Source organism: Equus asinus, chromosome 25, assembly GCF_041296235.1.
Source record: "Equus asinus isolate D_3611 breed Donkey chromosome 25, EquAss-T2T_v2, whole genome shotgun sequence".
Classification (NCBI taxonomy): domain Eukaryota; kingdom Metazoa; phylum Chordata; class Mammalia; order Perissodactyla; family Equidae; genus Equus; species Equus asinus.
Genome location: NC_091814.1, coordinates 33,874,356 through 33,891,347, shown reverse-complemented (window position 1 = coordinate 33,891,347; position 16,992 = coordinate 33,874,356). Strand labels below are relative to the sequence as shown.

At 35.3% G+C, this 16,992-nt stretch overlaps 1 protein-coding gene across 1 annotated transcript in view; it reads left to right on the top strand.

Annotated features, from left to right (window-relative positions):
- Window positions 1-16,992, top strand: part of INTS7 (integrator complex subunit 7) — a 91,859-nt gene that overhangs the window by 60,264 nt on the left and 14,603 nt on the right. The window contains exons 14-16 of the mRNA XM_014834876.3: window positions 8,580-8,774; window positions 9,309-9,412; window positions 10,479-10,547. Coding sequence (XP_014690362.1) covers window positions 8,580-8,774; window positions 9,309-9,412; window positions 10,479-10,547 — 368 coding nt within the window. The remainder of the gene's footprint in view (window positions 1-8,579; window positions 8,775-9,308; window positions 9,413-10,478; window positions 10,548-16,992) is intronic.

Genomic DNA, 16,992 nt, shown 5'->3' with positions numbered 1-16,992 from the left:
TTCTTATGTTTCCTTGAAATTAATTATATTCCTAAGTACCTGTTCCTTAAAATGAGCATTTTCTGTGTTAATGCAAGGACTTTTTCCCCTTATGACTAAAGACTTCATATAATCAACATTAAACATTTTTTAAGCATTGTCACACAACTTTTAAAATTGTGTGTATTTAGATAGGGCTGTAAAACTTTTGGGACCTTTTTACATACATTTATCACATAATCTAAAATATTTTTAATGGTGGGCCAACCCAAAAGAAATGCTTCAAAATAGAACAAAGAATAAGTAGATGTCACAGAAGAGACAGTATTCAGACTAATGTGAGTACATATCTTTTGAATTATGATGTTTTTTTGGCTAGGGTTGTTTGCTGTTTTAAAACAGAAATATAGGAATTGGCTCCTCTCCATTTTAAAGGGTAGCATTGACTACTGTGGTTATTTCCTCTTGATTATTCTGGGAAAACGTTGTTGCCTAAATCAGGCTAATAAATGCGTCAGAAAATCAGAAGTTACAATTATTGGTTCCAATCAATAGAATTATTTCGTTTTCTAGTTTATGTGGAGCAGAAAATTGTTAATCATTCAGTACAGTACATGGTGAGAACTGTGAAACACACAGGCTCACAAAACAGTGAGGCAGATAGAATTGATATTATGAAAAATCCTATTGGGTATTTAACAGTCTTTTAATGATTTGTGTGGTATATGTATTTAATGGGTCTTGGCAGTAATCAAAGACTGAATTCTGACATAAGAAGAAAGTACTTGATAGACAGACAGAAGGCCCCTGTCTTAGTCTCCACTCTGCCATTAACACATTGCGACCTAAGGCAGGTTATTGGGCCTCAAATCATCTTTTTTCGAAGTGGAGTTCTTTTATTCAACAGACTGTAAGTGCTTGCTATATGTCAGGCAATGCTTTGAGGATAAAAAAAATCAGGAAGCGATTCTCCACTTGAGAATAGTACAGAGGGGAAGGCAGTACGATCCTTACAGTCGTTTGGAACTTCCCACATTTCTGATTCTACTGTACTGTCAGGGCTTTTTAAAGATTTCTTTTTTTAGTCCGCTCATTGACAAGTGTAGATTTAACAGTAGCTTTCTGTCTTTTTAACTGAGAGGATCTAAGTATGGACTGCCCTTTTACTGCCTGACACCTGAATGATCTAACCTGAGATTATACAGCTATAGGATTATGCTTTTTACGTGCTTCGACCAAACTAAACAGGAGAAGTTCAAAAAGAAGTTCTCTGCTTATGGGCACCCTGTGGCAACATTGGGTGTTTGATTTCCCAGCCCAGTGATTAATGAAAGAGTTAACTTGCTTCTAGGGAATAAAAATTATAGAAAGTGTTTGTATTAGTTTTCTGTGCTGTGTAACAAGCTACCACAAATTTATTGGCTTAAAACAACATCCGTTTATTATTTCAGTTTCCATGAGTCAGAGGTCCAGGCATGGCTTAGCTGAGTTCTCTGCTCATGTTGTCACAAAGTTGCAATCAAGGTGTCAGGCAGGACCAGTCTTGTCTGAGGCTCAGGAATGCTCAGGGTCCTCTTCTCAGCTCAGGTAGTTGTTGGCAGAATTCATTTCCTTACAGCTGTACACCTTGTGGAAGCGTCAGGGCCAGCAGGAGAATCTCTACCTTCAAGACCCTCTTTTCATGGGGTCACCTGGTTAGGAGAGATCCACCCAAAATAGTCTCCTTTTTGATTAATACAAAGTCAGTTCATTAGGAACCTAAATTATATTCTCAAAATCCATCACCTTTGCCTGTTCCATTAGAAGCAAGTTACAGATTCTGCCCACACTCAAAGGGAGGAGATTATCCAAAGTGGATACCAGGGGCTGTGAATCAGAGGAGCCATCTTAGCATTCTGCCAACAGTGCTGGATTTTTAATTTATTTTTTATTTTTGTTTTTATTAAATATTGAATAAGTATAATATCTATGTATATATTATGTAGGGTATATTAAAAAATACAACAAATATCCAAGTATACCTAGAACCCAGTTTAGGAAATGAGACATTTAAAATTCATGCATGATCCTCTGTGTTTATATACCATTTCCTACCCCACAAAGGTAACCACCATCCTGAATCTTGTGTGTACCATTCCATTACTCTTTTTCTATAATTTTAACATGCTTTTTTGTAACTCTAAACAAGGTACTGTTTTATGTTGCTTGTTTTTAAATTTTATATAAAAAGAAATCATATATATCTTTCTTTGACTTGCTTTGATTATCTAAATATGTCCCTAAGATTCATCTATCTTGTTGCATGAAGCTGTAGGTCAGTTTTACTGCCGTATAGTGTTGTGTCATATGAATATACATCGTTATTTTCCCATTCTAGTGTTGATGGAAGTTCTGATTTTTCCAGTTGTTTGCTGTTGCAGGCAGTACTGCTATGCACATTCTTGTACGTATCTTTTGATGTACCTATGTGAAGGTTTCTCTAGGACAGTGATTCTCAACTGGGGATAATTTTACCGCCCAGGGGACATTTGGCAATGTCTGGAGACATTTTTGGTTATCCAAAAGTGTTTGTGTTAGTTTTCTATTCCTGGTATTTAGTGGGTAGAGGCCAAGGATGCTGTTACACATCCAGCAATGTGCAGGACAATTCCCCTCAACAAAGAATTAGTCAGTTCAAAATGTCACGAGTGTGTGCAGGGTGAACACCCCTCCCTAGGCAGTAGACCTCAGTCAGAACTGTGTGTCTTCCCCCTGCTCCAATTTAGAAGTGTATAGGGATGTTTCTGTTGTCGCAGTGATAGAGGGGTGGGGGCGACTGCTACTGACTTTGATGGTCAGTGGCTAGAGATGCCTAATCTCCTGAAATGCCGAGGACACTGCTGCCCCTATCAAGAAATACTGTTCTAAGGTCCTACCTAGGAGTCGAATCGCATAGGTTATGTGCATCTTCAATTGACTACTAATACCAGGAATTTTTCCACAGTGGTTTTACAAATTTATAATCCTCCCAGCAGCGTATAAGAGTTCCTGTTGCTCGACATTTTTCCCCTCACGTGGCATGGTCTGGAGGTTCTGTTTAGTATTTCCCAAAATACTAATACAATTAAACTTTTTAAAAAAATTTACTTTGTTGAGGTATAATTGACATATAATGGTATATTCGTTTCAGGTGTACAACATAATGATTCATTATTTCTGTGTATTGTGAAATGGTCACTACAGTAAATCTAGTTATCATCCATCATCATACATAGTTACAAATTTTTTTTTCTTGTGATGAGGACTTTTAAGATCTATTCCCTTAGCAACTTCCAAATATGCAATGTAGTATTTTAACTATAGTCACCATACTGTACGTTACATACATCCTTATGACTTACTTATCTTATAACTGGAAGTTTGTACCTTTTGACTCCCTTTACCCATTTCACCACCCTCCACCCCAGCCTCTGGCAACTACCAATCTGTTCTGTCTATCTATGAGCTTGGTTTTTGGTTTTGTTTTACATTCTACATGTAAATGAGATCATACAGTATTTATCTTTCTCTGCCTTGACTTATTTCACTTAGCATAATGCCCTCAAGGTCCATCCATGTTGTCACAAATGGCAAGGTTTTGTTCTTTTTTATGGCTTAATACTATTCCATTTTGGGGAGGGTGTATATTTATACACACACACACACACACCCTTTTCTTTATCCATAGGTTGTTTCTATATTTTGGCTATTGTAAATAATGCTGCAGTGAACATGAGTGTGCATATATCTTCTGGAGTTAGAGTTTTTGTTTTCTTTGGATATATACCCAGAAATGGCATTGCTGGATCATATGGTCACTCTATTTTAAGCTTTTTGAGGAACCTCCATAGTTTTTGAGAAACACACTATGTTTTCCATAGTGGCTGCACCAATTTACATTCCTACCAACAGTGCACAAGGGTTCCCTTTTGTCCACATCCTTGCCTCTACTTGTTATCTTGTCTTTCTGATGATAGCCATTCTAACAGTGTGAGATGAAATCTCATTGTGATTTTGATTTGCATTTCCCTGATAATTAGTGATGTTCAAGATCTTTTCATGTATCTGTTGGCCATCTGTGTGTCTTCTTTGGAAAAATGTCTATTCACGTCTCTGCCCCTTTTTTAATTGGATCATTTGGGTTTTTGCTATTGAGTTGTATGAGTTTTTTAAATATATTTTGGATATTAACCCCTCCTCAAATATATGATTTACAAATATTTTCTCCCATTCAATAGGTTGCCTTTTCATTTTGTTGAAACAATTAAACATTTGTTTCATGTTTGGCCATTGTGTTTTGTTTTTTTCCTGTGAAGTACCAATTGAAGTTTTTTGCATATTTTCCTACTAGGTTTCTCTTTTTCTTATTGATTTGTAAAAGTTTTTTATATGTTTTGGATACTAATCTTTTGTAGGTTATTTTGAGTTGTAAATATTATCTTCTGATTTGTGGCTTTTTTTTCCCCACTTTCTATGTTTTGGTGAACAGCAGTTCTTAATTTTAATGTAGTCTAAGTTATTGATCTTCCTTTTTGTTTTCTGTTTTAAGAAATTTTTCCCTGCTTCATACTCCTTTTCAATCACTACCTTCACCCGTCTCCCCAGCAGTAACCACTATTTTGATTTCTAAGCCTATATATAGTCTTGCCTTGTTTTTCACCATTATTTAAGGAATCACACAGTCTTATTCTTTTGATTCTAGCTTGTTTTGTTCAGGTTTATGTTTGTGTGATTCATTCATGTTTTTTATTGCATGTTGCAATAGTTCATTCTTTTTCATTGCTCTGTGATACTCTTTTGGATGACTGTTACGGCAATCTATTTATCCAATTTGTTGTTGAAGAACATTTGGGTTCTTCCCAGGTTGGGGCTATTAAGAGTAATTCGACTATGAACATTCTTAATAGGTGTGCATTGCTTCCAGATGGTTATGTTGTGTCATAGAATATACTTAGGTTCAGCTTTCATAAATGCTGCCAAACAGTTGCCCATGGTGGTTTCCAATTTACACTCCTATCAGTATAAACTCCTTTGAGGGTTCATAGTGCTTCTTGAATTTATAGCTTGATGACTTTGATCAGTTTTAGAACATTAACCATTAACTCTTCAGCTATTGTTTCTCTCCCTTTCTCTCTCATTTGCGACTCCCAGTGCTCCTGTGTTAGTTCTTTTCACCATATCTCATATCTTTCATATTCTGTGCTGCATTTATCATGTTTTTGTCTCTCCATAGTCAGCTCTAAATATTTTCTTCTGACCTATCTTCTATTTCAGTAATTCTCTCTTACATTGTGTCTAATCTGCTGTCAAACCATTCCTTAAGCTTTAATTTCATTTATTGTTTTTTTTCAGTTCCAAAATTTTCATTTGGCTGTTTTATATTTTCCAGTTCTCTGCCAGGATTCTCTATCTTGTCATTTACTTTTTTTAATATATTAATCATAGCTATTTTAAAATTCCTATCTGATATTCTGTTATCTGGATCTATTGTGATATGTGCCTTTGACCTTTTCTTCCCTCTTGGGTTGGGGAATTTTGTCTTTTTTGTATGTTAGGTTATTTTTTATTTAGTCTTGGACAATGTGTGTGAAAAATTATAGTTATTACATCATCCAGAGCCTTAAAATATTTTTCTCTGCTTTTGGCAAGCGGTTAGGCTAAGGGCACATCACCTTAATCCAATCAGGGATTGAACTGATTCAAAGCTAGGCTTCAGTCCTTGGAGGGCCAGTATATTTTTGAGTTCTCCTACCTCCTAGGGTATAGCCCTTTGAAGTTACAACCAAATCCTGAAGTGTTTTCCACAGCCCTCCTCCTAGTCGTGTGAGATGGCTGAAAGCTCTGCTCAGCTTCTCAGACTTTGAGGAGTAGCTTTCAAATTAGCAAATATCTCAAGGCAGGAAATGTCACCAAAGGTCAGTCTTACCTCCTTGGATTTCCTTTCAATCCATGATTTTGGCTCTCTAAATCCTTGTTGCCTTAGTAGCTCTTCAGTGCTTTCAAATAGATGTTTTTAATGTTGTATTTAGTTTTCCCAGTTGTTCTTAGCAGGAGGGCTGGTTTAAAACAATCTAGTCTACCTTTGCTTTAAGGTTAGCTTATTCTTTCAAAAACTGAGCTTATACTAAGTGAAATAAGCCTGTCACAAGAAGACAAATACTATATGATTTCACTTATATGAGATATCTACAAATAGTCAGATTCGCAGAAACAGGAAGTAAAATGGTAGTTTCTAGGAGCTTTAAGTCCATAGTTTACATTATGGTTCACTCTCATTATGTGTTGTTCACCACTATATATTTTTTTCTTTTTCTTTTTTTTTTTTTTAACTGAGCTTATGAGGTAGTTTTCTTTTCAGCTACATTGGTTTATTTAGCTACCTCCATTTAGAAAACAAGATATGTACTGCACATCAGAAATTCAGTAAAATTGCATTCATGTTTAACACAGATTTAACTCTATATGTTTAGGCAAAAAAAAAAAAGAAAGAAAACAAGAATGAAGAAGAAAAATAGCTGTTTAAATAATGGGGAAGCAAATAGCAATTTAAATACTGGAGACAGTTCTCAATTAGCTGATACCCCAGAGTGAGCATTAAAAGAGAGCTCTAAGTTTGCTGTTCTTCACCTGACTGTGTTGAATTTTCTGGAAATAATTCCTTCCTGAGGAATTTTCAGGGGTAATTTTGATTATATTCAATTTTTGCCTTACCGGCTGACTTTAGAACCCAACTTCTGTCTAAACTTTAGCCCCAGTGTAAAGAAATATAAATAATATCCCTTTTCTTTTTCATTGGCGTTATTCATACTGCTGTAGTCAAAGTTTTGTTTCTTATACGTTTTCTGTCTTTTATGGACGATGTACCTTTTAAAATCTTTGACCTTTATGACAATCTGTCTTTTCTGTGTTCTTTTCGAACATGTATACTATATCTAGCATTGCTTTCCTTCCACATAACACAATCCAAAATGCACAATCACTTTCAAAGTTACCATCTTATATCATCAATCAAATATTCAGCGATAAATCCAGAGTGGCAGTAAATCTCCCTCATTGTAACTACTTCTTGCTTCTCTTTAAGTTTTATAATGCATATTAGGACGATATTGCCCATGTCTTTTGTCTGGTAGGATGGTTTGTACTGTATTTATATAACAGTATCATATACACCTACTTGTATCCCTGACCCTTCTAAAGTTGCTGACAAGCAGTGAATTAAAAACAGCAAGTAGCAGCTTCAGGGGCAGAGGAGGGGGAATTTGTCTTCCTATAGGAGCAGATCACTTCTCTAAGAAATTTAAAACAATTGAAATGGTCTCTTTAATATTCTAATCTGTGCTGTTTCATGATTAGAACAAAGCATCCCAAAAGTTTGAAAACCACGGAACTCAATATATTGAATGCAGTTATTACCTCTAGCTTATATAGTTTTATATGGATGTAGCTTATATATATTATCAAGGGCCTTTGCAGTTTGAGAGGGATACTGGAGCAAGTGTGTGTTCTTACAAAGGATACAGGGCATGGCTAACTATTTCAGAGGGTAAAATATGAATGCTACCAAATAATAAAACTTATCATTTGATACTTAAAAGTAGAGATAACTACACACTTGGGTCAGTGTGTGATGCTTGGCCAGATGGATAATATTATAACCAACTTCTAGGACTCCAAAGTCACATACTTGGCTCTCCTGCTGAAAGAATAGTGTGAGACAGTATCTAAGAAACAGCATCAGCCTGTTTTAAGTGAATCTTCTCAGAGAGGAAAATTGATTTCACTAGGCCTCCATTTAGTGTCAAAATAGCATATTTTTAGTAGGCCTTTTATTGAGAACACTGTGCTAGGTTCTCCACTAGGGCAGTTGCTAAACAGTTGAAAGTTGTCTTACTTCTCTGCCCACACTGGCTTAATTTACAATTCTTTGTCCTCTCTACCTAGCTAATGCTACTCTTTGCTGTCCAAGGCTTATCCCTGAGACCCCTCTATCCCATTGAAACTTATTTGTGTGTTATGACCTATTCTTCCTTGATGGCCTGTCTGTGCATTCTAAAGTGTCTACTCAGAAATTCTTTTTTAAATTACTCTGGGCTAGCAGTGGAAGAAGGCAGCCATGAGGTAACATGCTTTTTTAACAGTGACTGTCTAGCAACATATTTCTTCTGCCCTTCTACCCTCCCCATTTCAAACTTTTAAAAATTCTTTGAATGATTCCAGTGATGAGAATTTCAGGTTAGGAAGGTAGGAAGGTGATAAAGGGATTTGGGGGGACTGATGATGTCCTTGAAGCATTCCTCATACGATACCTTACTAATGTTGATCTAGCCAACCCATGTGTTGTGGGATCTTTGTCAACGTAGGAACTAAGGAACCTGAATGTTGATGGAACGTAGTTTTTCAGAGCTGATGCTAGTAGCAATAAGTTTTTCTTTCTAATATCACATCATTTCCCTTATAATGTAGGTGTTTATCCATTAGTGTTAGAACTACTGCTCTTTTGCACAGATTATGACAAATACTTTGTACTGCACCATCTTGCTGTTATGTTTACTTTGTCTTAAATGTATCTTTTTTTCCCCCAGGCTGCCAGTACACCATTGAATCCCTTAAGTTTTCAGTGTGAATTTGTAAAACTCAGGATTGACCTTCTGCAAGCCTTCTCCCAACTCATCTGTACTTGCAATAGCCTAAAGACAAGCCCCCCACCTGCAATCGCCACCACAATTGCCATGACCTTAGGGAATGACCTTCAGAGGTGTGGTCGCATCTCCAATCAGGTGTGTCTTAACTTTATTTTCAGTGCAGTTTTTATTTACACTTCAGAGGTTTTTGAGGGTAGTTTTGAGATGAAAAATTCTGAAGTTTAAAAATCAGTGGTTTGACTCACAAGCTTTAAACATCAGATGCTTATTAACTCAGCTGTCTAGCCAAAAATAGGCTGATGTCTCTGTAGAACAACCAAGTGATTGATGATGTCTCTCTAGATGCTGCATATTTATATAAAGAGAAAGGACAGACATTTGAAAGAAACTTTGGGATGTTTATAACTATGTTAATTATTTTAGTGGAACTTAAGCTAAAAATGCAATGTTTTTTGTTTCTGTACGTCGTGTATAAATTATAGTCTCTTGCACACTTGTAGTTTCTTAACAAGGTTTATAAAAATGAATAGAATGAAAATGAAAAAATTGAAATATTTTTTGGATTTTTTTATTGTTTGAGGATGGGTTTTTTTGTTTTGTTTTTTGCGTTGTTTGTACAATAATGATAGCATGTTTGTTTATCATAATTGATATTTTCCTTCTTTATAGATGAAACAGTCCATGGAAGAATTCCGAAGCCTTGCTTCCCGATATGGGGATCTTTATCAGGCATCTTTTGATGCTGATTCAGCAACTTTGAGGAATGTAGAACTGTATCCTAATCTTGCCCCAATATTCCTTGTTCTTTAAAAATATTCTTTTAAATTTAGAGTGAATATTTCAGATAGGCTTAACTAAAAAATATAAATTGAGTAAGCCAAGAAATACTATAATTAATAATTTCTCCTTTGAAATCTAGTATAAGCAGTATAATTTTACTTTTTAAGTTCAACCAGGCTTTAAAAAAAAATTGGTGACTCAATGGTGGTGTTTCTCCACCTCTAGGAAGAGTGTCCAAAACCCAGGGCCTGCCAGTGTTGCATACTTAGTGCACACTTGGGCTGCAACAGACAACACACAACATTTTCCCACCAGAGAACCATTTTCTGTTTTGTCTCACCTCTCTTGTCTTCATAGCTAACAACCCTAGTTCCCAACACCTTTATTAATGATCTGTACAATAGCTTTAGTCATCACTTTTGTTCCTTAAGCCCTCTGTAAGTTCTCCATATTTTCTTACTAGCAGCCTCAAATCCTTTTTGAAGGGAAGGAAGAGATAAATTGTTTTCAAGTTGTAGGACCTATAAATCAGTACTTCTTGGCATTTTGATTTACTGATCGAAAACTAATGAATGCTATGGACCTTCCCCTACAAAATGCATATATGCACATAGCCTCCAAAATTTGCATACAGTTTCAGGATGGTAAACAGACCTCTTTCGCCCCAGCCTGTAATCTTCTGGGGTAACCATGCTACAAACTACTGCTGTTGTTGTTTTTAACTTTTATCAGTGAAACTCCTGTATCTAAGACTCCTATATCTAAGATATCTGTTTTTTATCCTACATAAAAACAGATCTGTGATTGAAGCCCTCCCCCCCCCCCCCGCCCCCGACATTAGGCAGCCTCTGAAGTACCCTTCCTGGAACAGAGTTTGAGAATCACTGTTACAGACAACATATAGCCAAACGGAAAAAAACAAACTCTAGACTATTTGAGTCGATAATATATGGTTACCTTCACTAAAAATGCGATCCTGATCTTGACTTATTTAATATTCAGATGGAATAAAGCCTATAGATTTCTCTCTTTTCATGTGTAACCTTAACATTAATCCAGACAGCAGCAGAGCTGTTTACTGATATCTCACACAATAGAAGCCCTGATTTTGGATCCAGAATCAGCAAGGTATTTAAACAGTTTACATTACAGAATACTTTCAAATGTGTAATCTTACCTGATCATCACCACAGTATTTTGGAAGAGGTATTATGGAAGAAGAAACAGCGAGGAAGAGCTTCTCCAGCATGTAGCTAGTGATAAAACTAGGATTTTCTGACTCCATTGTTTGCTTACCTCCTGCCTCATGTTTTCAAAACATTGACTTGGAAAAATAACTGAGAAGAAGTTCTTTGAATTTGACGATTTTCTTCTTGTATATTATAGCTAAACTTTGATGTGAAAATTGAGTTATTAATATAATTAAACTTAAACTTGAAATTTTTATTCTTTGGTTTCCCAAACAAAAAGATATTCTTCTTCTTGCTTTATTAAGATTCATCTCCTCTCTCCCATTAACTAATTAATTATTTAAAATGTTTTTATTAAAGAATGATCCATGTTTTATCCCATTATAGTATTCTGTTTTGGTATATGCATTTTCAACTGGGAATTTCAATTATAATTCCCTATCTATTAAGGCCTGTGATTCCAAGATCAGTTTCCTCAAAGAGAATATAATTAATAAAGCATTTTAATTTTCTCTATCCTAAAGCATTGACCTACCATTCCTTTACACAGCAATACCAAAATCCTTGCCTTGTGTTTTAAAGTGCTGCCTACTCTCAGACTAGGCCACTTGGCTATTTTTCTCCCAACTGATCCAATCCATTTTCATATTTTTAAGAAATACTAATTTTTACTTATCCTTTTCTCATCTGTGTTCATTTCCCCCTCAGACTTCTAGCGTTTTTTTTTTAAACAAAGTCCTCCCTTGTAAATTTCAAAATATTCTTAAACTTCCATATTTTTCACAATCTTTGCCATTTAATTGACACTTCCAGGCTCACACCATTTCTAATTGTGCCATACTCAATTTTACCTTTTAGCATACAAATATCATTGTACTGTTGGTTGACGTAAGAGAAATTAGTGTTTTTCTTGATTGACTTTTTAGCAGAGAACTAGGCACATTGTCAGGAGGGATGGGGTGCAGGGAGTTATCTAGTCACCTTATGCATGCTACTCTCTCTCCCCTTTCTACCACCTGTCTTCACTCTTCTCCATCCCCTTTCATCCCCCAAAACCATTCCCCCAGCCTTTGCCCTTCATAGCAATGAAAAAGTGGAATAGAAAGCTTGTACCTTGAAGGAGGGTTCTTTGGATTTCATTTGCAATTGTGTACAATTGCACAGAATAGATTCCCTCTAAAACTTACGTTCTTGATATTATATATTTTATGCCTTAGAAGTAAAGAAGGACCTGCTGCTAAAAAGAACCTCAAGAGAATGAAGCGTGATGTTGATATTTCACTATAGTTTTTACAAAAATCTGTGTATCTGCTTCATAGCCTAGCAGATTTTTTGGGAGAAGAGACTTTATCTTACTCAACTTTGTATCTCTAGCAACTAATATAGTGCCTGAGCCAGTATCAATAAATGTGGGATAGGATGGGGTAGATGTTTATAATTATGAATGTTATTATCTACCTCATACCAACTTTTCAGGATTATCAAGAAAAAATATTTTGAGATGCTTGTCCATCACATTTATCTTTTCTAGCTTCTTATTCACTCTGTTGTGATTCCTTTGCACTTAACATTTATTTCTGTTGCCTGAAAAATAAGGCAACAGCTTCTGGCCTCGAAGACATTCTAATACTGGACTTTTCCTTCTGTTGTAAACAACTAGAAACCTGGATAAGCATATAAATTTAAGTATAAGTTTAACTGTTTTCGGACACTGGACAGTAGGCAGCTTAGGAATGTAATCCCTCAGAGAAGCAACACAAATAAGGTAACCCCTATAACAGTTTGCTTTCCTCTGCCTGGAGGCACTTTTTTAGACTGCCTCTCAGGGAGGAATAACCAACACAGAATGTGGTAGTCTTGCTTAGTTGAAGAGGTAGAGATCAGGGTTCACAGAACCAGAGGAAGCTAGAATTTGTAGGGCTGAGTACAGGAGAGGAGAACCCCTCACAGAAAGAGCTCTAGAAATCTGCATAGGCTGTGAGTCTTTGGCTGAATGCTAAGCTGCACATGATATATGGTGAAACCCCACAGGCTGGGCAAGAAAACAACTACTAGGGAAAGAATAATTACCAGGAAGCTATAAGCTGAAAAATTCCAGAGCTCACACGGGGCTGAGGAATGTTTGAGTTCCAACCAGCCATACTGTAGAGACCTTGTTGGACACCTAGGGCATTCAGAAGAGTCACACCACCTTAGTAGTAGTAGGGCTAAAGCAGCCCTAATGTAAAGACTGCTCTAGACCTGGCCTAACAAAGCTTAAGTAATCCTTGAAAGATTTAGGTCTATGCAGAAGCAGCTTGACTGTCTACCAAAACAAAATCTAACATTCTTTAAAGACAGCAAATCCAAAAACTCAACAGTGTAAGATCCACAATTGTAGCAGACGCTCAAAAATTACTAGACATGAGGGGGCCGACCCAATGGTGTAGTGGCTAAGTTCAGCACACTCTGCTTCAGTGGCCCAGGTTCACGGGTTCAGATCCTGGGTACAGACCTAAACCACTCGTCAGCCTTGCTGAGGTGGTGACCCACATATAAAATGGAGGAAGATTGGCACAGATGTTAGATCAGGGCTAATCTTCCTCAGCAAAAAAAAAAATTACTAGACATGAGAGGAAGCAGGGAAATGTGACAAATAACCAAGAGAAAATTCAGTCAATTAGAAAAAAGACTCATAAGTGACAGACAATGTAATTTAGCAAACGCAAAGTTTAAAACAGCTACAATTAGTATTTTCAAAAATTTTAAAGATAGGATAATGAGGCAAAAAACTAAAGATGTAAAAAGAACCAAATGGAACTTCTAGAGCTGAAAAATACAGTATCTTGATTTTGCTTTTATTTTTGAAGGATATTTTTTAACTTTTTTTAATTGACGTCATAATAGTTAATAACATTGTGAAATTTCAGTTGTACATTATTATTCATCAGTCACCATGTAAATGTTTCCATTTACCCCGTATGCTTACCCACCCAACCCCCTCTCCCTGGTAACCATTAATCTGTTCTCTTTGTCCATGTGTTAGTTTATCTTGCACATATGAGTGAAATTATACGGTGTTTGTCCTTGTCTGGCTTATTTCACTTAATATAATACCCACAAGATCCATCCATGTTGTTGTGAATGGGATGATTTTGTCTTTTTTTTATGGCTGAGAAGTATTCCATTATATATATATGCCACATCTTCTTTATCCATTCATCAGTTGATGGACGCTTGGGTTGCTTCCACATCTTGACTATTGTGAATAATGCTACAGTGAACATAGGGGTGCATAAGTCTCTGAATTGTTGACTTCAGATTCTGTGGATAAATACTCAGTAGTGGGATAGCTGGGTCATATGGTATTTCTAGTTTTAATTTTTTGAGAAATCTCCATACTGTTTTCCATTGTGGCTGCACAAGTTTGCATTCCTACCAGCAGTGTATGAGGGTTCCCTTTTCTCCACATCCTCTCCAACATTTGTTGTTTTTTGTCTTGGTAATTATAGCCATTCTAATGGGTGTAAGGTGATATCTTAGTGTAGTTACAATTTGCATTACTCTGGTGATTAGTGATGTTGAACACCTTTTCATGTGCCTATTGGCCATCAGTATATCTTCTGTGAAAAAATGTCAGTTCAGATCCTCTGCCTATTTTTTTGATGGGGTTGTTTGTTTTTTTGTTGTTGAGTTATGTGAGTTCTTTATATATTTTGGAGATTAACCCCTTGTCAGATATGTGATTTGCAAATATTTTCTCCCAGTTGGTGGGTTGTCTTTTCATTTTGTTCCTGGTTTCCTTTGCCTTGCAGAAGCTCTTTAGTCTGATGAAGTCTCATTAGTTTATTTTTTCTTTTGTTTCCCTTGCTCTAGTAGACATGGTATCCAAAAAGATCCTTCTAAGACTGATGTCAAAGAGTGTACTGCCTGTATTTTCTTCTAGGAGATGTATGGTTTCACATCTTACCTGAAAGATAATTTTGGTGAATATAGGATTCAAGATTGATTAGGTTGTGTTTAACAGTAGATTAGATACTGCAAAACAAAATATCAGTGAACTTGAAGACATAGCAATAGAAATTATTTAAATTGGACAGTGAAAGAAAAAAGACTGAAAAACTGAACAGAGTCAAAATTGACCTGTGGGTCAGTGTCATTTGTACTAATATCCATGTAACTGGAAATCTTAGAAGGAGGGGAACAAGGGACAGAAAAATATTTAAGTGGCTGGAAATTTTTCATGTTTAATTAAAAATATAAACCCACAAATCTGAGAAGTTTAATGAACTCCAAGTAGGATAAAATTAAAGAAAACCATAGCAAGGCACACATTATAATCAAATTGCTGAAAACCAGTGATAAAGAGAAAAATTTAAAGCAACCAGAGAAAGAAGATAGAGTACATCGAAGGAGAGAAAGATAAGAATTTCCACTAACTTCTCATTAGAAGTAATGCAAGCAGAAGACAACTGAAGTAACATCTTTAAAATCCTGAAAGAAAAAATGTTAATGTAGTTATTCTATATTCAGTAAAAGTATCCTTCAATAATTAAGACAAAATAAAGACATTGCCAGACAAAATCTAAGAAAATTTATCATCAGCAGACCTGCACTACATGAAATGTTAAAGGAACTTCTTCAGGCTGAAGAAAAGTTATTTGAGATGTACATTTAGATCCACAAAACAGTGAACAAGCACTAGAAATGGTAAATATGTGAGTAAATATAAAAAAACTTTTCTCATTTTTTTATTTTTCAAAAAAGATACTGATCCTTTAGAACAAAAATAATAGCAGTGCATTTGGGAGTTTATAAGACATAGAAGTAAAATGTATGAAATAAGACAAATGATGGAGGTAGGGATGGAATTAGTACAGTTGTAAGATTCTTACATTTTATATGAAGTTGTATATTTGAAGATAACTTGTGATAAAGTAAAGATGAATAAACTCTAGAGCAACCACTAAAATATAAAACAAGTCAGTCTAGGAGATAAAATGGAATGCTTTAAAAAAAGCTCAGTTAATCCCAAAGAAGACAGAGGAAGAGGAAAAAAACGAAATGGTCAACAGATGCAGAAAGTAGAAAAAAATCACAGTATATGATAGACTTAAACCCAGCCATACCAATTATTACAATGAATGTAGATGGTCTTACTCTAAGTTAAGTCAGAGATTATCTGACACTGGATAAAAAAGTGAAACCCAACTATATGCTTACCACAAGTAACCCATTTTAAACACAGAGACACAGATAAAATTAAAAGTAAGTAAAAGGATGGAAAATGATATATCATGCAAACCCTAAAAGCTGTAGTGACCATAAATGATATCATACAAAGTGGACTTCAAGACAAAGACTTGATAAAGAGGTGCATGTCATTATGATAAAGGGATCAATTCATTGAGAAGACAGAATCCTAAACATTTATGTACTTTGTGACAGATCCTCCAAATATATGAAACAAAAACCAGCAGAACTGGAAAGAGAAAGAAGTTCATAATTATAGTTGGAGTTTTCAACACTTCACTCTGAATAATTGACAGAACAACTTGCAGAAAATTCCTTAGAATGTAGAAGACATGAGCAACACTACCAGCCAACCTGACCTAATTGACATCTATACACTACCAGCAACAGCATACACCTTCTTTTCAAATGCACTTGGAACATTTACCAAGATAAACCATACACTGGGTTATAAAACAGATCTCAACAAATGTAAAAGCATTGAAATCATGTAGAACATGTTATCTGACAGAATTAAATTAGAAAAGAGTAACAAAGTGATCTCTGGAAAATCTTCAAATCTTTAGAAATTAAACAAGACTTCTAAACAATCCAATTGGTCAAGAAATTACAAGGGTAATTAGAAAATATGTTAAACTGAATGAAAATGAGAATACCACATATAAAAACTTGTGAGATGCAGCTAAAGCAGAGCTTAGAGGATAATTTATAGCTTTAAATGCTATAATATATATATTATATATAAAAGAAAGTTTAAAATCAATAATCTAAGTTTCTACCATATAAAGCTAGGAAAAGAAAGATCAAATTAAACTCAAAGTCGTTAGAAGACAAGAAATAATAAAGAGTGCTAATCAGTAAATTAGAAATAAACAGTAAAGAAAATGAATTAAACCAAAAGCTGGTTCTTTGAAAAAATAATAAAATTGATAACACTAGCTATTTGAGCTATCTTGAGCTATTTGAGCAAGGAAAAAACACAAATTACCAATATCAGAAATGAAATGGTATTAATACAAATCTCATAGACATTAAAACAGATTAAAGGAATAATAGCTTTGTGCCAATAAATGTGATAACTTAGGTGAACAGGAAAAAATTTCAAATATTCTTCATGAACATAGACATAAAAATCTTTAAGAAAACATGTA